This window comes from Protopterus annectens, chromosome 5.part1 (assembly GCF_019279795.1).
Source record: "Protopterus annectens isolate FY-2018-M chromosome 5.part1, PAN1.0, whole genome shotgun sequence".
Lineage (NCBI taxonomy): Eukaryota > Metazoa > Chordata > Ceratodontiformes > Protopteridae > Protopterus > Protopterus annectens.
This window is the reverse complement of record NC_056736.1, coordinates 530566006-530589189: the sequence shown is the minus strand read 5'-3', so window position 1 is coordinate 530589189 and position 23184 is coordinate 530566006. Positions and strand designations below refer to the sequence as shown.

General features: G+C 39.5%; 1 protein-coding gene across 1 annotated transcript in view; it reads left to right on the top strand.

Annotated features, from left to right (window-relative positions):
* Positions 1–17172, top strand: part of LOC122803302 — an 88891-nt gene extending 71719 nt beyond the window's left edge. The window contains exon 2 of the mRNA XM_044072871.1: positions 16520–17172. Coding sequence (XP_043928806.1) covers positions 16520–17157 — 638 coding nt within the window. The 3' untranslated portion in view covers positions 17158–17172. The remainder of the gene's footprint in view (positions 1–16519) is intronic.
* Positions 17173–23184: the final 6012 nt, after the last annotated feature.

Here is a 23184-nt window from a genome sequence, read left to right as displayed (position 1 = left end):
GTTTAATTCTCTTAACATATATGCCCATAAACATTTTGTAATCAATGTTTAAAAGGGATATTGGTCTATATGAGAAGCATTCCTTTGGGTCTTTATTTGCTTTTAAAATTGGATGTATTAGTATGTTTCCAAAAAGGAGGGATATTATTATTTTTTTTTAACTAAATTATATACTTTTCAAAGTAAATTTAAAGTTTCCCTAGGTAGTAATTTGTACATTTCTGGAATTATATTATCAGTTCCTGGTACCTTATTTAATTTTAATTTGTTAATCTGTGATTTAATATCAGATGTAATTGATTGATCACTTAATATGTTGTTCTGTTAGTCTATTTTGATGTATTTTTAAAGAAGGATTTTAATATCATTTGTGGTTGGGTTTCTGTATTGCTAGTATTGATTAAGGTAAATTGTTTTCCAAAAGATTCTAAAATACCTTCTAAGTCATAGAATTTTTTCTTAGTGCCAAGGATATATAATTATTTAGTCTGATTAGAGTATATAATTTTCTTAATTCTATTTGCAATTCTTCTTTGATTAATAGGGTCCATGGAATGAGAAATTTGTTTAATTTTTTTCTACATTAATCATAGTTTTTAAACAAATCAAAGCTCCATAAATAACTCACTCCCTGCTCCCAAGGCACAAAGTGATGAAGTCATGACTGCGACCCAGCTGACTCATGTTCATTTAGCAGTATGGGCCCTGGAGGAATCAGGGTAGGGTGGATGGGAGTGAGTGGCCATTGTTATCCCTATATTTCAAGCTCACTGCTTTGGTGAAATCTAGAGGAAGCAATAGATGTTGCACCTATGTAGCTTGAGTCTTCAGAATGTCTGCTGCCTAGGTGCCAAGGATTAGCATACATGCAGAGGCATGCATACTTCCCACACTCAGTAGCACTAGAGGAGCTCTAGTTAGCCACTGTGAAGGTTAGGAGGTGTGGCAGGTGGCTCTTCTCACTCCTAAGGAATGCATTGGCTGATTATGCCTCCAGCAAGGAATGAATGAGTCATAGGGCTCTTGTCAATGCTAGTGAGGGCCTAATTATTTCCCAGAGAGAGGTCAAGTGAGCAAAGGAATTGGAGCCATGGAGGAGCTCAGTTATCCAATCATAATTACATCACTTCCCACAATGGACCACTGAGAAACCTGTGTAGAGATTCACAATTGTTACATGTCACCATGTCATACCATCACTACTAAGTACACATTTGTACCAACACAAGAACTGATGCCCGGGTTACAAAGGAAAGGCAGTGGATGCTCACTCAAGTCCCTATAATACACCTCCTTCTCCCAATGACATCAAGTCAATTCCGCAGCTCCATGACTGGGGAGAAAATAGAAGTAAAGAACTTTGAAATGGACCCATCAGATGTCTTAACAGATTAATTAAGGATACATAAGCAATGAAAGAAAACAATGGACACAGACAAAGGCTACATGAATGCATAATATGAGAAATAACCAGTAGAACGCAGGAAGATGTCCCTCCGTTGTACCGACAGCTAATAAGACCCTATCATGAGCATCATGCAGAATTCTAAAACAAAATCTCTGCAAGGATACAGGCAAGTTAGAGTCATTTTAGAATCTGGCATAAAATTAGCATAGAGATTGTATTAGAAGTCACACAAAGAAGAATGCTCTATCCAAGATGGCTGTTGAGTAAATAGCTCTTGGCAGATGTTGCTTAGAGAACAATTTTTCTAACATGAAAAAAGTCCTTTACTCTATAAATTGGACTCAGCAGCTATTTTTCACAATCTCAGAAAAGAAATTACCATACTGCAAATTTCACATTTATAAATTATACTGTGTATGTGATTTTACATTCCTACACATTTTGCTGTCTAAATTATTTGTTCAGAGATGAATAATTTAAGAAATCCCCAAACTGGCTTTTCAATGAAAAGAAAATTTCAACACACTATCACTTCTCTGCAAGAACATACTGTAAAAAAATGAAAATTTCTGAGGAAAAGGGATAACACTCAAGAATATTTCAACTATCAGACAACATGTTACTAAGAAAATCCTTCAGCAACATGGTCATAAGTTCATAGGTCCATATGTAAATATTAGACTAGTTTTCCTTGCAGGCTATTTTATTTGATGTTAAATAAGCTTTACTCATCCCATGGTCAATAATTATATATTACCCGTAATGAGAATAACTGGGATCATACCATAGATAATTTTGAGGAAACCCATGCGATAAAGCATGTAGGAGCTGTCTCTGTCCATTAGTAGTATAAGGGGCAGTCCTGGAGTAATTCTTATGTTTCCCATCCATAGATCCATGTTGCACTTGAATATGGACAGGGATGAGCTTTATTTTTGTTCCAGAGCAGTGTCATCCTCTGTGAGATAAACCTGTCCCTCCAAACCATTCTGATGATGTTGCAGAAGAGGTTTAGATCCCTAGACTGAGTATTTCTGCTGCCATTTGACTTGCTGATGTGCAATAAGTCTATCAATATTGAGACACAAGATGCCTTGTATGCTATACACAGGTCACCTCTTAGCAGTCTGTAGGATACCAAGCACATCGACCGGACTTTGAGTTGGCCCATGTAGGACAAATTGTTTAGGTCTTGTATCCTTTTAGTCAGTTATCTTTATGGGCATTCCAGTTGCTGTATGTATCGGGACGGATACATGCCAAAAGGAGCATTATATTCAATGACTTGCCTAATGAGGACAGAGAAAAGGGGGAGAATGACATCTCTAGATCAAGACACAGTCTCTTTGTTCATAAGCTGTGTAATATAGAAGGACTTTCATATGACAAAGGGCGCATGTTGGTTAAAAGTTAGGCCATTGTCCACATAAGTTCCCAAATCGCAAATTACTGGATCAACTCTTAGAGGAATATTGTCAATGTGGTAGTTCACTGGGGTAGATAACTTCCCAAACGATATGATAATGTATTTTTTTGCATTTATTTTCAGTCCATTATTTTGGCACTAGATATTTATTTTGGACAAACCCTCCTGCAGGATGGCTATGTTATTTGGGGATTCAAGGACTGCAGAGATGTTTGACCCAGAAAAATAAAATATGTCATTGCTCCCATTTCTTTCCCATATTATCTGCAAAGAATTGATAGGACTAAATGATATAATTTTGTGTGTGTGTGTGTGTGTGTGTGTGTGTGTGTGTGTGTGTGTGTGTGTGTCTTGTCTTTATTTCCTTTGCTAGATGGTTCTTTTATACACTGGGATGAGGTACGCATGCTTGTCATACGGTAAAACACAATTACTTAGGCCCAATGCCTCCTTCATTTAAGAGCACGGATAACAACACTATCAAATACATGCATATATGTATGTATATACACCACACACACACACACACACACACACACACACACACACACACAAAAAAAAGACTACACTGCCCATCACATTTATGTATTTTTGTCTACAGGATCTCTCACTGCTGTCCTTGATAATAGTTTAAATGTCTGCAGTATTATTGTAATTTGTTTGTCAAGAGTGCCTAATACTGTTACTGTTTACTCATTTTCTTTATACAATATGTCTTGTTACTCTGTACATGTTACTTATATTCTGCAACAATGTCATAAATAAGAGGCTTTATGGCCCAGCTCATATACCTTTAAATAAAATATAATAAAATTTCTAATTAGGGATAGTAAGTGGCAGGCACACAACTGGGGTTTGAGTCCCACCACTGCCAGTCATTATGAATGCCCAAGACTAAGATCTGTTGAGTCACAAAATTGGTACCAGAAACACTTAAAAAAGGCATACAAATATGAAGCAACACATAATTTACTAAGTGCAGTTTGACCTCAGCAGCATGCAGGAAATATGTACTGTTGCCCAATGTTTGGACCTAGGACATCCACAACCAAGATTAGGGTTCACACTGAACACCTTACTAAGCAAAGTCTTTGGCCTGTTTCCTTATACCCATTTCTCACCACTTTTTCTGAGTTTCAATGACTTCCAGTGCTCATTTGCCCATAGTAACTGCACTTTAAATATAACACATATATACATATTCCCAGAGAAGGTTGGTATTTTCCAGTACTATAGACTTCTGTCATGCCCAAAGTAGAAAACTGACACTACCCCAGATTACCTGACTGGGGAACTACCAGTTACTATTTCACTCTTGCTAATAAGCCAAATAATTATATATACAAATGGTAGTATGTCACTCATCAGTCTGACAATTAAGACGTGAATGCCAGCAGCTTGTCAGCATGTTGCAATAAATAGCTACTTATCAGTTAATAAATAAGAAAATCGACAAACAGCCACCAGGGATTTAAAAGTGAATAAATACAATACTTTACGTAAGAAAGAAGGAGTTAATCAGGACAGTTAACAGTTAGATGTGCAGAGGAATATAAACCTACATAAAGAATATAGAAAACACAACTAGATTACAAGAAAGAAAAAACACCCAATAAACAGTTCCCCTAGCTATCTCTTAACTAAAATAATTATTTATCACTAAGCTACAATGGCTGAATTTCTAATCATAGAGTTATGTACAGAAACAAACCCACAGATTTGTACGTCACAAGTTCCAGGGTAGCTCCTCCTCTCTTCTCTCTCTGTCTCTCTGACTCTTACTCACTATTTGGTTTATATTGCTTCCATGCAAAAATACACATGTAATTTAGTAGAGTTTCACATTTATCTGATGGAGCTTGTTTTCTTACTCTTAGTTAGCTATTTCCTTAAAAGATTTTTCTAATTGCTCCTTTACAGCCTTTGGCTTCCTGGCCTAAGAATAGCCACAGATCTAGTAATCAGTCATACAGCAAAATAATTACATTTTCAGTTTCACATGGCTACTGTACATTTCATATCCAATGTATAAGCTCCCAGCAGAATTCAACTGCATTCTTCATTTACAAATGTTATATATTTTATACATGGCATAGAAGGTCACAAGTTCTCAAATCTGTTCATGTCACTGAAAGACGCACACAGTCTTAGATTACTTGCTGTATATTTTATAAGGCTTAAGTGCAGTTCACAAATATTTTACAATTTCACTTAGAAAACAATGACAAATTTATTCTCACACTGATTGATCAGCATCGCCACTGTCAGCCATTCAGTCCTGCTGCTGTCTTACTTTATTAATGTTGCTTCAGAGAGACAGAACACCTTAAAGACAGGCTGTAAGTATCCACATTTTAACTTAAAAATATTAATTTACCAAGCCATAAAAGATAAAAAGAAAACACTAATTCAAAGTCAGACAGTGAGTTAAAGATCAGGTTTAAAGGTGCGAAACGACCTTTTGTTTTTGGATAAAAAAGTGTGTGCATACATGTAGTGCAAAGTTCAAAATCCTTAGAACTGTTTTTACATCATATAATTATACTCATATTAATAAACAGTTTTTAAAGATTGCTTTCGAAAGTGATAAACTAAATGTAGTGAGCTGTGTTTATGGCATTAATATTCATGAAAGAGCAGGAGGCAATTATGTCTCTCTGGGTTCCAGTTCTAATTATGATGGAGTAATATAAGTAAGTAATTCTAAATTAGTTATGTAATTGCCAAACTGTTAAATTAACAGTTTGGCAAAAAAACTAGTCAGGATGTTTTTTACCAAACTGTTAATTTAACAGTTTGGCAATTACATATCTAATTTACAGTTACTTACCCTGTGCTAATCCAGCATAATTAGATCTGGAACCCAGAATGACATAAAAAACAGGGCTCACTACAGTTAGTCTTACATGTTTGAAAGCAATCTTTAAAACTTAATATTTTTAAAGGCTGCAAAACACACTTTTCTTTTCACACAAGAAAGTATACACATGCATAAAAATATATACAAACACTTTTTTGTGCGAAAAGAAAAGTGTGTGCACCTTTAAACATAATCTTTAAGGTAATGTATGTCAGTTTTATGGGATTTATTTGAACACATATTTGCGCAATATGTATTTATGGAAATCTGCCATTTTTACATTCTTGTTTCCATACCAGCAATGTATGTTCAAAATCCATAGATCTGTTTGTACATCATTTACTCATACCTATCATTTTGTTTTTGGTCTCCTATGAGATCTGTCTAATTTGCCTGTACCATTTTAGGTATATATCTCCCAGACCTGCTCATTGTGCTTTCAAGTAAGGCCTTGGCTCTGTGTACAGGAAAAAGAAATTGCAGCCACTGATGCAATCAACTAACATAGAAAATAACAATTGTGTCTATTTATGTGCTGTCTTTGGGCTACTTTATTTGGTTATGACCCTCGTGACTTGTTATTTATGTTGCTTGTTCATAGGTTCATAGGTTCAAAGCTTACACTACCCAAGACACAGAAGTGATCCCCGGGGTGTATTTCCTATTTCCCATCCACTCATAAAGATTTTTCTTGAAGAGTGCTAATGAAGAACTTTGCTTGACATAGATGGGTAGCCTGTTCCAGAGTATAGGAAGTCTCTGGGACAGGAATCTGTCCCTCCAGCATGTCCTGTCTATTGTGGTGACAAGGTTTAGGTCTCTAGACCATGTAGCTTGGAGGGATTGGGATTTCTTTAGGTGTAGCATGTCCAGCAGCTCTGGGTTTGACATAGCTTTATATGTTAAGCAGACATCACCTCAGAGTAGGCGATATGCTACAGAGTAAAGCTGGAGTTTTTTGAGACGGTCAGTGTAGGGCATCTGTTTGAGACTAGTAATCCTCTTTGTGAGGTACTTCTGTGGCCTTTCCAGCTGCTGCAAATGTCTTGTGAGGTACATTCCAAAAAGGGCGTTGTACTCTATAATGGGTCTAATGAGTGTCGAGTAAAGGGGAACAATGACCTCTTTTTTCCTAGATGAGAACCCTTTTATGATGAGGTGTGCCACGTAGAAGGACTTCCTGACTACTGTGGCGATGTGACTATCAAAGGACAGACTACTGTCCACCTGGGTCCCAAGGTCTCTTATTACACATTCGGTGTTAAGTAGACTGCTGTCTATGTAGTAGTTCATGGGTACAGAGTTTTTACCAAAGGGGAATGACAATCCACTTTTTGGCATTGAGCTTGAGGCCATGGCTCTGACACCAGGCATCTGTCTCAGCGAGGCCCTTCTGTAGGATTTCTACATCATTTCGGGACTTGACTATGGTTCCTAGTTTGCAGTCATCTGCGAACTTTGTTAGTCAGAGACCTTCTGTGTTACCCTGTACTTCAGAGAAGTAGATACCAAACATGAGAGGTCCCAGAACTGAACCCTGTAGTACTCCACTTGTCACTGGTTTGAGATCAGATTTGGAGTGTGCAACTTTTACAGTGTGGGTTCTGTCAGTGAGCCAGTTGGCAACCCATCTTGTGATGTAGGGATTTGTACCTAGTTTAGTGAGTTTAGCTATAATTCCAGAATGGGGGATAGTGTCGAAAGCCTTGGCGAGGTCAAGATAGGTTGTGTGAATCACCTTACCCTCATCTATGGCTTTAGTGACTGCCTTAAAGAAGTCGATTAGGTTCAGGAGGCATGATCTGCCTTTCACAAATCCAAACTGGGTGGGATCCAGAGTTTGGAGGTTACAAATGTCTTTGTTTATGAGGTCCATGATGATACGTTCCATGGCCTTGCAGACCAGGCTCGTCAGGCTAATAGGTCGATAGTTCCCAGGATCAGTGGTGGCTCCCCCTTTGTGGAGTGGGATAACTGTTGCTATACACCATACAGTGGGCACAAAGCCTGATGTGAGGCTATGATTGAAAATGGTGCTTAGGTGGGGAGCCAGTTCGTTCTGAAGATCGTGTAAAATGCAGCCTGGGATGTTGTCTGGTCCCATGGATGCTGTGTTTTTGGCTTTAGAGACTGCAGCTTTTACCTGCGTAGTTGTGATTACAGGGACTCTGCATTCTTCCTGTATAGATATGGGCCCTTTAGGGGGTGAGGGGGTAAAGTTAGCACTGAACCTATCTGCCAGGATGTTGGCAATATCAGTTGGTTCTGTAATTTTCATGCTGTTGTGCTGTAACTCAGAGGAGATCTGGGTGTTGCCATTGAGATTCTTGACATAGCTATAGAATGCTTTGTGGTTGTCCTTAGAATCAGTGGTGATTTTGTTTTCATAGCTAGTTTTGGAGGATCTTATAAGGGATCTCAGCTTCTTACTGAGGCTGACCAGGGAGCTCCTCCACTCATGGAATTTTACTCTCTTTTGCAACAATTTCTTCCTTCTGTTGTACAGTTTGTTTATGGCAGGGGACCACCAGATTGGCTTCCTTTTTTTTTGAAGGATAGCGTCTTGGTTCTGTTTGGGATAGCATGATCCATGCACTCGTGTAAGTGCTTACAGAGTGCATTTGTGTAGGATTCACCAGTCGTAACTGTATTGTCCATCTGCATGGGTGTCATGAAGTTCATCACTTCTGTCTTAAGAAGCATAAAGTTGGCTTTGGAGAAATTTTTTACCGTGGTTTCCTTAATGGGAGGTGGGGGCGGGATGCGGATATCAAGGGTGATTAGCTTATGGTTGGATCGGACCAACGAGGAGTTGACTTCAGATGTGGAACACCAGTCACTCATGTTGGTAATGACTAGGTCTAAGATATTGTTGCCCCTGGTGGGGGTGTGGATAAGCTGATCCAGGGCACTGGAGTTTATGAATTCCAGAAAGCGTTGTGTGAAGGAGTCGGTACAGGAGTAGTTTTCCCATTTAATGGAGGGATAGTTGAAATCGCCCATTATTAGGGTGTTTGGTTGAACCCTAATATTTTCCAGTACATCAAGAAAAGAGGAGTGGGAATCTTGGGGCATGGTGGGGGATCTGTAGCAAGCTACAATTTGGATTGCAGTTTTGCCCAGAGTTAGTTACACTTGGATAACCTTGGATGCATTATGCTGAGCAACTAGCCTGGAGGTGTGGATATCCTTAATGAATATGGACACCTTTGGTGTTCTAGACCAGGTTACATGGCCGAAAAGTGTGGTATGAGTTATAGCCTGGTAGTGCAGGGGTGCTCTCTGGAGCCTTGAACCAGGTCTCAGTCACTGCACAGATATCAATGTTCTCCATTTTAAGGAGTGCCTCGAGTGAGTGTATTTTGAGATTTAGACTTCTAGCACTGAGTAGCATTACCATCAGTATTTGCTTGCCTGATCCTGTTAAGGTGGTGAATTTGTCATTTGAACCTTGCCTAAAAAAGGCACTATAGGGGCGGCAAGAGTCTTAGCCAGTATCCAGAATCCCAGGGGCGACAGGTGCAGGCCATCTCTGGCTAAGCATCGTGGTCTATCGACCATGTCATCCCAGGCAGACAGATACTGGATCCCTTGTACTGCAGTATCATTCTGGGTGATGGCAGAATGCTACTCAGGGCTAGAGTCATACCTGCCTGGGCTACAAGATCAGAGAGCTCTTCCATGTCTCTTTTCATGTTGTCCAGGAAGGTACGTCTCAGGTCGTTCACACCAACATGGACAATGACAGAGTCATATTTGTACTTGTTGTAGAATGCCCTGAGTGCATGGGTTATGTGGTGGATTCTGGCACCCGACAGGCAGCTGACAGTAACCTTCGCCTTGTTTAGCCTGGTGAGTGGGACATCAGTGTGCCTGACTATAGACTCACCTACAACTAGTGTATTGGATATGTTGTTTTGCCTTATTGGCTGTAGTTGAGTGGCACACTGTGTCTGTGGGCTATGTGTCATTTGGGTTTTGTTGGGGGGTGGAAGTAGCTTGCATTTCTACTTTGGAGGTCTCTGTTGCTTGGGCAGATTATTATTGAGAGCCTCTGCAAATGTTTTTGTGTTTCTATGTGTGGATTTTGGTGGTGTAGATTTAGTGAGACTATATGATAAGTGTGGTGTGGTGCAAGTGTTTACCTTCACCTCTTGAATGTCAATTTTGGTCTTGGTTGGAGAGAGCTTTACCTCCAGTTTGGCTAGATAAGTGCATCTCTCACAGGTTGTAGTGTTGGGTGGTAGGAGGAGAGGGTTGTCTGTGTACATGAGGCAATTTCTACATTGCCTCAAGATGGCCAGATTCATCAGATAGACAGGAGAGAACACTGGGAGCTGACCCTTGGACATGCCTGAATAAAAAATTATTTTCCTCTAGATAGGTGAGGAAAGTGAGTACAAGAGCTGTTTTTCTCTAAGCAAGTGAGAAAAGTAAGTGAAAAACTGTTTTCCTCTAGGTAATGAGGAAGGTTTAGTGCTATAGTAATGAGTAGCTTATTTAATGCTTACAACAAGTTCTGAACAAGTGCTGGGCACGAATAAGCAAATTCAAGTGCTAAAACTAAGAATCTGTATCTGCACTAGACAAGTTACAGGAAAGAAACAAGTGCATATGCAGGCTTTCAAATCAGAAAGTTGAGAGAGATGGAAAAGATTGCCCAGATGGCCAATAACTACAATTTCTGGACCAGAACCACTCCTTATGTGGTAGACAGGTTACCTAGTGCTTACCACTCCCACTGACAAGCTAGAAGGCTTCCCTCCAACACAGAACGGTTTGGGGGGGGGGCTTAGAAGCTTACATATAGTCCTGGATACAGCAAATCTGTATCTGGACTACACAAGTTACAGGAAAGGTAGGAAATAGGCTTACCTTTTTTTTTTTTTTACAGAAAAGTAGCTAAAACAGCAGTAAAAACAATTCAAATGCAGTGCATTGCTTGTGCTGTTCATATCGAGCAACTTACACAAGCATCACAGCTGTGTCCACTACCTTTCTGGACATACAATCTGCTTTTGTAAAATTTCTTCTAGAAAGCACATTAGCTTGTTTTAAGAAGGCACCAGACATAAAAAGTTCTTCATACAACCACAGAGTAACAACTGAATGTTAATGTTATCAAAGTATTTCTCGACTTCTATATACTCTCTGACTGAATTGATACTGTGTGTATAAGTTACATTCAAAACTCTCTGTGCAGAGAGATGCAGCCAGTTGGGATGAGAAGACTTATTTTTAATGTATCCACTCTGAACAATGTAAATCTCCTTGCACCACAATTTACAGGAAACAAGATGATTTACCCATCAGGAAAGAAAAGGTACAGGAAACAGAAGAAATAAAAGGCTGTTTCACCTCTTATTGTATCGTCAATAATTTTAGTCATGTTGCTTGCTTAGAAATTTTGAATTCACGACATTGCTTGATTTGATGCACCTCCTAGCCTTCCTTATACTATGCCAGCATTCACCTTAAAGTTTTCTTCAGGCATCTTACTGTTATAAAGGTAATTACATATTAACAGGGTAACGTGGGGATCCTCACCACTGAGTCCCTCCCATGTGCCACCATCTTTGTATAGCCAATGACTCCCCTTCCCCCTGTTATTTATAATTTTTTGTTTTCAGCAGGAATTCCAGAGTCACATATTGTAAAGAATCCAGTATACCATGCATACTCCCTAACATTTCAGAGTAATACATTAATGTTCACAGTCTACTGTGTCAAGCCATCAGAAGTACATTCCAAGCATGCAAACATGTTTGTTGCAGTGTGAGTGATGATGTGAGGTAGCACCAGCTATGCCAGAGAGAGTACGCTGTGTATGTGTAACATATGTCAGCATAGCTAGCTGGGGTTTTGTAAAGATTTTTATGTCATTTGTATATCAAACTGATTTGTACAGATGCTTGTGTTAAAATGCATTTGTAAAGCTGTTTGTGTTAAAAATGTATTAACAGTGGGTCCTGCTGGACATAAAAAGAAATATACATTATGTTAGGCTGTATTGTGGTAACTGCTGAAATGTATATATGTTACTAGAGGATACTGGAAGGGCAGGGGTTAAGCTCATCCCAGCTTACCTTAAGAAAAATAGCTTAAAATTAAATGAATTGGTTTAGGACATAAAGATTTTATCTCAGGGGCATGAATGCAGCCAGAGGCACAATGTCTAGTCTGAGATCCTGCTCTTATTGTACTTAGTGGTGAACTACTTGCTACCCTGGAGTGCCAGAGAATGGCTGGTTAGTCTCTACTAGAAGGATGAAAGTAGTGGAATTGTTTTACAGTCTCCAGATCCCTTAGCAAAGCTCTAGACATGAATTGAGACACATCTGTACTAGATTCTGGTTCTTCTAGTCGGGGTGGTTCTGTGGGAACCACTGAGTCAGGTGAGCAGATGTGATGTCATTCTATAGACAGCACTAAAACTGTATTTAGGTATTAGTGAGATATGTGATAGTGGCACTCAGCATTCTGTTATTGGAACTGACACAAGACACTCATCCGCTTCATCTTGCCTTGCTTTAGTAAGTAACCAGGAGTTGTAATTATTCAGTCAGTTATAAAAATAATGAGATTAGCTAAAAGTATTGTTTTCTGTATCTGTCTGAGTCTTTCCATCTGTGCTATTTTTATATTTCCTGTGAATGGTAACTCTGGTGTTTGTTGTAAATAGATATTCAATATTTTTGTATTTTCTATTTTATTATTTATTATTAATTATATGTATACCTTTCATTGTGGCTTTTCTTTTAAAAATAGTTTAAACTTGGAGAGTAATTGCATTTTTCTGGTGACACTGTGGGCTTCGTGCTCCGAAAGTCTTGTAAATTGGCTAATACTACCATTTGTATAAGTATTAATTTTACTAAGAATAATTGGGTACCATGGTAAGAGCCGTAAATTAGCTGGCTGGTGGCAGTGAATCTACCTTATAGTCAGGGCTGAGGGGGCATAGCTGGTAAATCTGTGCCAGCCTTTCCCAACAGGTGTGTGTGTGTGTGTGTGTGTGTGTGTGTGTGTGTGTGTGTGTGTGTGTGTGTGTGTGTGTGTGTGTGTGTGTGTGTGTGTGTGTGAAAATAAAATCTCAAAGAGTATGTGTGTCAGCTACTTGGAACAGGGAAACAGGGCACCGGTTTCTGCAGAGGGAAAGTTATAGTTTTATTTGGGGCCTGGAGAGGAAAACCCAGCCCCAGAACTGAGTGTGCTGCCTGTGTGTTCTTAAGGGAAATTGTGCTTGGTGCAGAAAGCTATATCTGAAAATACTGTGTGTATCCATTTTTGTTCTAAGTGAACATTTCCCACTGGTGTGAGTGGTGAGGATTGAGGCTCCTTGATTACTGGCCCAGAGGAGGGATGTCACACAGTGCATGTTCAGGCAGCATACATACACCATATGATGCTGCTCAGTTGTTTCTCTGGGATCTGCATCACTGCTGGTTAAAAACTTAAAATATTTGACATGTGCCTGCAGTGTACTGACAGACCATGTGACATGTACAATACAAATGACTATGCAGTGCTGAATATGCAGTGCTGAAGGTGTCCTTCACTGGACACTGGATGTCCATTCCCATCAGGCACATGGTCGTTTTATGCTGCATTCCAAGGATAAGCTGACCACAAGCAGTCTGTCTGCATATACCAGTTGAAAGTGTCAGTTCAGAGCTGTACCTACCCACTATCTCAACCCATAAGCTAGAGATTAGTTTGACAAATTACCAAATCACAACCAGTACTGATTGTCCTGTAGGATATTGGTTGTGCATTAGCCTGCTGTGGTGGCAGGCTGAAGCACAACTATTAGTGATTGTCCTGTAGGATATTGGTTGTGCTTCAGCCTGTCACCACGGCCTCACTATCATGTCTGCCATTAGAAAAGGAGCCCCATCCATCATTGCTTCTGTATTTTTTAGAGTTTCAGCCACTTCTGATGAGACGTTACTGCTTTCCTCAATATCATGACAGTAGTTATACGGCAGGCTTATATTTGTGAACTGCTCTTCATACAACATACAGCAACTTGGCTCTCATGCTTGTGGTTTACACTGATTCATATGCATGGTCCAGACAAATGCTTAAATTGTCGCACTGGCAGATCCATGCAACTCTATGAATTTTGTTTCTATTGTTATTTTCAAATTATTTAATTTAATAGTTGGTACAATTATTGCTGCCCTCCAAGAAGTACAACTGTGAATTTGGTTGGCCTTAGTTTTTAGAACACCACTCACTGACATTGGTAACAGTATTTCATGTCTGATTCTTGCAAAATAAGATGTCCACATCCAGTCAACTAGTGAATATACATTACAGACCCACAAACTGTACTACCAGGTACAGAAGAAGTGGCTTTGGCTTGTGCACAACCCTAAAGCACACTATGTTCAAGGTCAAGTGACATAAGTAGAATGACCCAAATATTTTACGATGTTCTTTTTCCAAAACAGCAGTTGCATTATTCTGAGACGCTGTGTTACTGGCACACTATTCAGCATTCAATAGTTTTCCATTATGCTTTTCAGCTTCATAAATAAGTGCACTGAATATGCACTAAAGTTATTTTTTTTACTTCTGTCAGTTATGTTTACACTTAAACCAGACTCAAAGTTCAGTGATACTTTGGTCCTATCTCTTACTTTATGGGCAAAACAGTAACATCCAAATGTTACCAAGTCTAGTTAAATTCAGAGTGTCTCTGAAGCAAAACAGCCATCACCACTAATGCGGTGTGTAACTTCTAGTTAATAGCAGCTGATGTTTGTGGGAATTAAGTACTTGATATGTAGTGAAATGTGTGTACAGTGTCACTGTGCCTTATTTATTTATTTATTTATTTTTATTTACATTATGATCAGTCTTTTCAGTAACTCCATTAATTTTACTTTAGTTGTTCACAATCTATCATCATATTTAATGAAAATCTAGCCACACACCTTTCAGAATCCTGACAGTTTAATTGCTGGATGCATCCAGAGGTTTTCAGATGGTATCATACTCAATGCCTGCATGCCACTTGTTCATAGATTCATAGGTAGGTATTAGGCTATTGGCCTTAGGGCCTATACAAGCCTAGCCAAAAAGGTACCCTGGCTTTCTCCACCCAAGAAAATTATTTTCCTGTGCCCCTGTCGAGCAGAGCCAAAGAGGTGATCCCCAGGGTGAATTTCTTTTTTCCCATCCAATCATCAAGATTTTTCTTGAAGAGTGCTAATGAGGAGCTTCATTTGATATAGATAGGTAGTTTGTTCTAGAGTATGGGAAGTCTCTGGGACAGGAATCTATCCTTCCAGCATGTTCTGTTTATTGTGGTGACAAGGTTTAGGTCCCTAGAACATGTAGCTCGGAGGGATTGGGATTTTTTTAAGAGCATGTCCAACAACTCTGGGTTTGACATAGCTTTGTATGTTAGGCAGAGATCGCCTCTGAGTAGGCGATATGCGTTGGAGTAAAGCTAGAGTTTTTTGAGATGGTCTGCATAGGGCATCTGTTTGAGGCCAGTAATCCTCTTTGTGAGGTATTTCTGCGGCCTTTCCAGTTGTTGTAGATGTCTTGTGAGGCACATACCAAAAGGGGTGCTGTACTCTATAATGGGTCTAATGATTGATGAGAAGAGGGGAACAATGACCTCTTTTTTTCCTGGATAAGAAACCTTTTGTGATGAGGTGTGCCACGTAGAAGGATTTCCTGACTACTATGGCGATGTGATTATCAATGGAGAGACTACTGTCCACCTGTGTCCCAAGGTCTCTTATCACACTTTCAGTATTAAGTAGACTACCACCTATGTGGTAGCTCATGGGTACAGAGTTTTTACCAAAGGGGGTGACAATGCACTTTTTGGCATTGAGCTTGAGGCCATGGCTTTGACACCAGGCATCTGTCTCAGTGAGGCCCTTTTGTAGGATGTCCACATCGTTAAGAGTTTTGATTATGGCTCCTAGTTTGCAGTCATCTGTGAACTTCGTTAGCCAAAGACCTTCTGTGTTAGCCTGTACTTCAAAAAAGTAGATACCAAACAGGACCCAAGACTGAACCCTGTGGTACTCCACATGTCACTGTTCTGAAGTTGGATTTGTTACTTATTCTTTCCTGCAGAAATGGACTTAAGAATTGCAATAGAGGGCAATCAGTAGACTTGTCAGCTCCCTTAGATAGCTTGGAAGAAATCCATCAGACTCCTAACTTGCACTGATTTAACTGTATAACTAAGCACAATAATTTATTAACAGTATTACAGCACCATTAAAATAGACACCATACATTCACCTCAACATGGAATAAAGAAAGTAAAATATATTTCTATTTAGTAATGTGATTAAGTAAATTGATTATTACTTTATTGATAATTATACTGTTGTGCTTATATAGATGTATTTCATATATTCCTGCTCATTCGATATCAAAAAAACAGGCCCAGCCATTCATTGTGAGAAAGTTTAAAGCTGTTCAGATTTACCATTCATACCTTATGTGGTAATTGTGTAGAGGAAGAACATATCATAGAGAAAGTCATACCTGCCAGTGGAGAGTAAAGAGAAACAGTACTGACTATGGACAAGCTCACTTATATGCAAGTTCAAACCTAACCTAAAAATTGATGCAAGAAAGGTTTGTTTAGGTGCAACTCTATGACGTCAACACTATGTGAGGCATTTGTCTCAATTCTGAGATTTTGGATGACTTCCTTTTTGGGGAGTTTCTTTTGTGGCTTTGCTATTTTGGTTACATTTTATAATCTATTCAGGGAAAGAAATTATCGGCAACTTGTGTTTTACATAAAATGTAAACTAAATCTGTTTTCTTTGTCTCTGTGTAGGTGTCCAAGCTCCCTGTTTCATTCTGGCTGATCAAGATACGATTTTCCCTACATTAGGATTGCCAGCAATTAGAGACAATAGCACAGTAATCACCAATAGACTCTTTGAATTACTGTTTTCTGGAATGCCTACTCATAACTCTATGAAGTCTACAGAGGCATCAGACAGGGAGACAAGTGTCACTGAAGTCACACAACTGAGAACATCTGAGAAGGAGACATTAAAGCCTTTCATAATGCAGGCACTAAAGAGGAAGGTCAAGGAGGGTGAGAAGGCAATTCTTTCATGTCAGTTTTCTCATCCTACTTTTCTAGGCCTTAAGGGTATAAAGGTCAAATGGTACAAGGAAGATGGAGAAGGCTGTTCTGATGTGGCTGAGAAAAACTTATTAGATGATATGATGGACAAGGAGATAACATGGAAAGGGTATTTCATTGAGAGAACCTTCATCAGTAGTAACTGGTCTACTGGAGATTTGTCCTTGACTATCACAAATGTGACAGTTGGAGATCATGGAATATATTTCTGCCAGGTGACTCTACCAAATGGAAGGAAAATAACAGGGAAAGGCACAAAAGTCAGGATCCAGAGAAGAATCAGTAAGTCTGTTATGGTTTCATTTCCTTTTTTGGTTTAATTTCCATTGTGACAACAACAGTTGGAGTCTTGGATCAAGAGTCACAAAGATGCACTGCACTTCTGCACAAGAGTTGCACCATAGCTCTCAACTTCTTTGCCTAATAGTTAAGGACAAAGCCAAAAATAATGTGGAGCAAAGGCCCAAAATCAGGGACATTTTTAAAATGTTATTCTAACTTGTTAAGAAAGTTAATAAAGCAACAGGTTTAGTATCAACATGAATTTTCTGAAGAATAAAAACTACAAAACTCTTAATATCTTGCATAATTTACTTACTGTAATCCTAAGTGATTTATCAGAAAATCAAAATATCATATAAAGAATCGGACAAAAATTTAAGGCAAAATCAGGGATATTCTGCAAAATTAGATACAGAAATATAGGTTTGCAGCATGGCAAAACACTCATCACAGATACAAATTTCAACAGGTAGTGCATCTGTGCAGCCAATCATGCTTCAAGGAGTAAAAGTAGATAACACAGCAACTATACAAATAAACACAACCATGCAGTGAAATACATGGAAGTCAAGACACAAGGGATAGGGTCACTGAGCATCTTATTGTATGATAATGTAAAAAAATTAAAAGATGAACTCATTGATCAATGCATCCCTAAAGAACATCAACACATGTAGCAGCTGTGCTGTGTGTGCTTGTTTGTATTTCAGCAAGGTGGAGCAAAGCACCCCACACAGCTATACAGTACAACCATTTTGTAATTGAGGTGTTGTGATGTCCACATGCATGGAAAAAGATGCATAAGAAAGTAGGAAAAATAGAGAAGCAGCAAGTAAATTAACACATGGACAACATATAAAACTGGGGAGGAGGGAGGGCGACTTTTTTGTGATGGGGTCAATATGTTGAGAGAAGTAAAGAGAGAGAGAGAGAGAGAGAGAGAGAAGGGTGTAAGGTAAAGAAGGGTAGGAAGTGGAATAGGTCAGCATGCAGGGACAGATAGGCACACAAACAACAGTAGAGGCAAACAGGTGGATGTGCAAACATTAGGATGGGGAGAGATGTGGGATGGGCAGAGGACAGAGAAATGGTAATGGGAGGTTTTGATGCCACATACATTGGGTGGTGTTGCACAAGAGGTAGGGGTGCACTTAATAGGGGGTAGGGTGAGGTCAAGCAGCATCACACCAGCTACTGTGCTGGCCTAGGGGAACATTATCACCTGGTGATGGATCAGCTTGGTTGGTCATGTGGGCTATATCATCTTCTACTGGCCCAATGGTCAGGGCTGGCTGATCGAGCAAATCCACAGTCCACTCCATGTGGCTGTCAATCCAGGCCATAAACCCATTCATGGCTGTCTAAACAACAGCTTTCAACACCTGCTTTAGATGTGGCCAGGTTATCTCAAGCAATGCTAGTAGACTATCGGATAGGGGGCTACGGCCCTCCTTCTGATCAGCCACGCCCAGCCTCAACACCTTCATGCTGTACAGCAAAAGCTTCAGCAGGGCTAGGCTGTGGCTGGGATGCTTGCTGAGAGAAGTTTGCTAAGTGAGTCTATCCTGACAATGAACTGAATATTCATTACACAGATCAGCATGCGGTTGTATAAACTGTAGCTGCTCACTAGATTCTCCAGCCTCCTCACATAGATGATACAGTTATTTTATTTTCTTATGCTGGAAGAGAAAGGCACATAGGAGAACAGTGAGAGGACTAAGGTGAGATGCCAGAACTATGCAAATAATAAGCCCATAAATATAACCCATTAGAAGTGAGATAGGCAGGAGGTTGGTATGTATACCCTGTTCAAATGTTACCATAGTGACACAGAATAATAGCTTGGTTACTTGCACATGTAGACACACTGGATAGTGTGCAGACACCCTGAGATGGCACAGTGTGGCCTCACCTCAGACAATGTCCCTGAAAAATCCCACATCAAATTAGGTTTGGATATATCATCACAGCCACCATCACCTCCACCTGACAATGGAGCTCCACATAGAAGCCTACATACACCTAAGCTGATCTTAAAAAAATGCCTGCTATTATAAAGGGCAGTGTCAACCATAAAACAAGAAACAAAAAACACTTACAAAACTATTCGAGATACTGTGTTCTCACCTCTGCTTCCTAGGCATAGAGATCTGCACAGTTCCTGCACTACAGGTTGTCACAATGACTCCTGCACTGTTGTCTTGTCCTGGAAATCCCAGTCACTGAAGAAGACTCTTCAGCCAATCCATACTAGACATCCATATATTTGAAAACAACATCAGAGGGGTCTAGTAAGCACTTTCTGAACTGGTTATGATGGAGATAAAGCATATGTTACTCTTTCTAATACACCATGCAGCTCTGGTGAGTACCGGCAGAAACTGTCATTCTTGTGAATCTCCTCAGAAAATTATGTCACTTTCATGTGGAACAAAATAGCAGCCTGTGAATCATGCTTAAAATATGATTCCTAATTTTCGGTTATCCCAACATAAAGCTGTGATGTTGCATGATGTGCATAGTCATGCGCCTCTTCTGCATGTGCTTGCACCCATGATTTCACATAGGAATACTTTGGTACTATGGTGCCTTAGGTTCACAGATCCTGAGGTATTTAGTAAGCTGTTGATCTTTCAGAATCTTAAGAAGTCTGACATTCCCATCATAATTTCAGTCCTTACATTTTGTGTCCGAATAACTCAGAGGCAGGCAGAACAAGGCTATGTTGAGATATTTGCTTGTTGCCTTCACCCATGAAAGACATGTCTGCTTGAGTGGGGGAGAATTTGCAGTTTCCCATTCATTTATCCAAATTACATTTAAACATTGTAAGAGAAGTACTGGGCATAACATGGAGTAGAAGACTGTTCCATAGAAAAGGTATTCCTTGTGATACATACCTATACTTATACCTCCAGCTTGTTCCACTTATGTCACAAAAGAGATTGAGATCCCTAGAGCAGGTGTTCACACCACCATTGGACTTGCGAATAGGTAATAGGTCTGACAGGAGTGGGTCTATTGAGGCTCTGTATACCAGGCAGTGGTTACCTCTTAGTAGAATGTATGATACAGGTAGCCTTTAAGACATTCTTCAGTGCTGCATATAAATCTACAAGGTGCTGCCTTATGCCTCAAGTGTGCACCGGCAAAATATATATCAGTTCACATTGTTTCTGTGTCATGTAAACAGGTATACATTTGCACTGATTAAAAGTACACTGCCATTTTGTGTGCTAAGTCATGCAGATTTTGAAACTAATAGTGGATATTTTGGCAGCTGTTTCAGGAGGAATAGCATCCATGTATAATGAGTAACCTTGTGGATTTATAGGCAACACTGAGGAGATAAACAGTACTCTGCAAGTGTCTGGTAAACATTTGTGATCCACCTTCCTAAGGATGTACAAATGTAAAGAAAGCTGCATAATATAAGCCTAGCAATATTTCCAGCATGTGTATAAGCACGTAGATTGTACTGACAACATGGTAGCCCACATTATCAGGGCAATCTGTCCCCATGCATGCCTGTAACCACTTATAGTGATGGTGTAGACTGCATAATCTATATGGTGGTACAATTCAGTAAACCATTCCTTTGGCTATACATGTGTATCCTCCAACTGTAATAAAGTGTAGCAGTATTACCAATGTTTCTCTAGGTGCCCCTAATGTTGCTAGTAGGAGCGACTGCTTTAACTATACCAACATGTAGGTCCTACCACAACAGATGAGCCTGGTGGACAACAGTTCCTGTACCATCCAGGACAAAGTACACCTGCTGTGTGTTTTCCTGTATCTGTCTCTACATCTATTTTTTTATTTATTCATTCATTTATTCATACATTTGGCAACTGAGTAGATGGTATGGTCCAAAGAAACCTTTTCAGGCATATCCAGCCAACAAGTGTAATGAAGTGCAATATAACACAGTAAATATCAAATGTATCCTCATAGCTATCCCTTTGACTGTAGTTTGGCAGGAGAACCATCACCAACTCCCTTTTTCACATATTCAACATGGGGGTCTAAGTGTCACATCAACTGTCGCCATTTGTTTAATTCAGTACCACTCTCCTACCTTCTTCAGCATCATGCCTGACTGTCTTGGGTCTTCTCAACAATCCATCCGTTTAATGGATGCTTTTGTTTCTTCTTGCCTTCTTCCTGTCTCTCCCACATCATCTTCTCCAGACTGCTTTCTACTTTCCTGCACATGTGCCTATACCACCACACTCTGTTCTCTTGGTCCATCTCTGCAAATGGAGCTATTAGGGCTTGTCTGTTGTCCTCATTTCTTCATCTGTCCCACAGTGTGCATCCTACCACTCTTCTCAGGCAATTCATCACCTCCAGCTTCTTCAACTGCTCTGCTTTTAACACCCAGGTTTCTGTACCATGCAGTAGTACTGGTTACAGCACAAGTCTTATACACCTTACTTTTCAGCTTCTTTGGCACTCTTCTGTCATACACTACACCTGACACCGAGTGCCAGTTGGCTGCATCCCCTCTGAATCTAGCTCTGACGTCCTCATTCAGACTTCCCTTCTCCTCATCCAGCCTTCACAGAGACTTGAAGCTGTTAACATGTTCTGCTATTTTCCCTTCTAGCTCAATTTTCAGCTTCTTTTTATTTCCCCCACTTGCTACCATAAAAAAATGTCTTATCTGTTCTCAGTTTCATCCCATGTGCCTTCAGTTTTGCATTTCATTGCTCTATACTTTGCTGGATTTGTTGCACAGAGTCTGCCTGTAATGCTGCATCATCTGCATATAACAGCTTTGTTGATTTGTCCCCATCCAACCTGTTTGCTAATGTAGTCTATCCCCAGCATGAACAGCAGTGGGATCACAGGTGAACCCTGATGAACACCTACTTTCACTCCCACTGGGACCCCTCTGTGAGATCGAACACTGTTCGTACTTGTACCATTGGGTCTTTGTACATAGCCTGCACTCATTTTACTAATGTTTCTGTGACTTTGAACTATGGCAAGACTGCCCATATCAACTCTTTTGGGACTTTGTATTATACTTTCTCCAAGTTTAGGAATACCTAGTTGAACCCTTTCCTTATTTCTAACTTTGTCTCGACCATCTGTCCCACCAAAAACATTGGGTTGGTTGTGCTGCATCCTGATCTGAATCTGAAAAGTTGATTTCCCATCTTTCTACTACTCTGCATATTTATTAATCAATCACACCCTCCATCACTTTTATTTAGTGGGACAGGAGGTTAATTAATTTTATTTATTTTGTTTTGTTTTGTTTACTGGGAAAGACCATTTGAACAGAAGGATTCTTTTCAGTGAAGGCTCAGGGAGAAAAGCTCCATACACATAAAGTTGAAGAACAATACATTCCATCACATGTGCACATTCAGTGCAAATCCTGAAACATTATATGTACATAATAGTAATACATAAAATATTATCCAGCTGTACTTAATTGTAAGACATAGTAATACAAAAGGGCTTCCAAATGTACTTAATGCATATATGGAATAGTACATTGGAGGAGTGTTTAAACAATGCTAGTTTCAATTCAGAGGTGGTTCAATGGAATTGTAAGTACATCACTTGCTATTGTGGTAGTTTAAGTACATCACTTATTATTGTGGTAGTTTAAGTACATCACTTGTTATTGTGGTAGAGCTAGTTGGTAAGTTTAAAGAGTATATAGGACAGAAGTGGGATAGCCTTGGAAATGTAACTCCAGGTATAGTAACACTTTACAGTTTTAGCTTTATACAGCATGTTATAGAAACTACACAGTGTTATACAGCAACAAATATCTCTAGTTGGGGGAAATGACAACTACAGTTTATTTACTTAATTATTTATTTGTAATCTTATCTTGGAGTGTAACAACAGCATAGCCAAGAGTTAAGGCAAAGTTGTTTTAGCTAAGTTTTAAAGATGTGTGGATTTTCAGTGAGTCTAATAGGAAGCAGGATAGAGTTTCAGGCCTCCTAACTTCTTCAGTGACACCTCTGTACTGCCCAAAGTTGTGAATGTCTCCTTTGTTCTTGAACACTGGCATTAGAATGCTTGTTCACCAT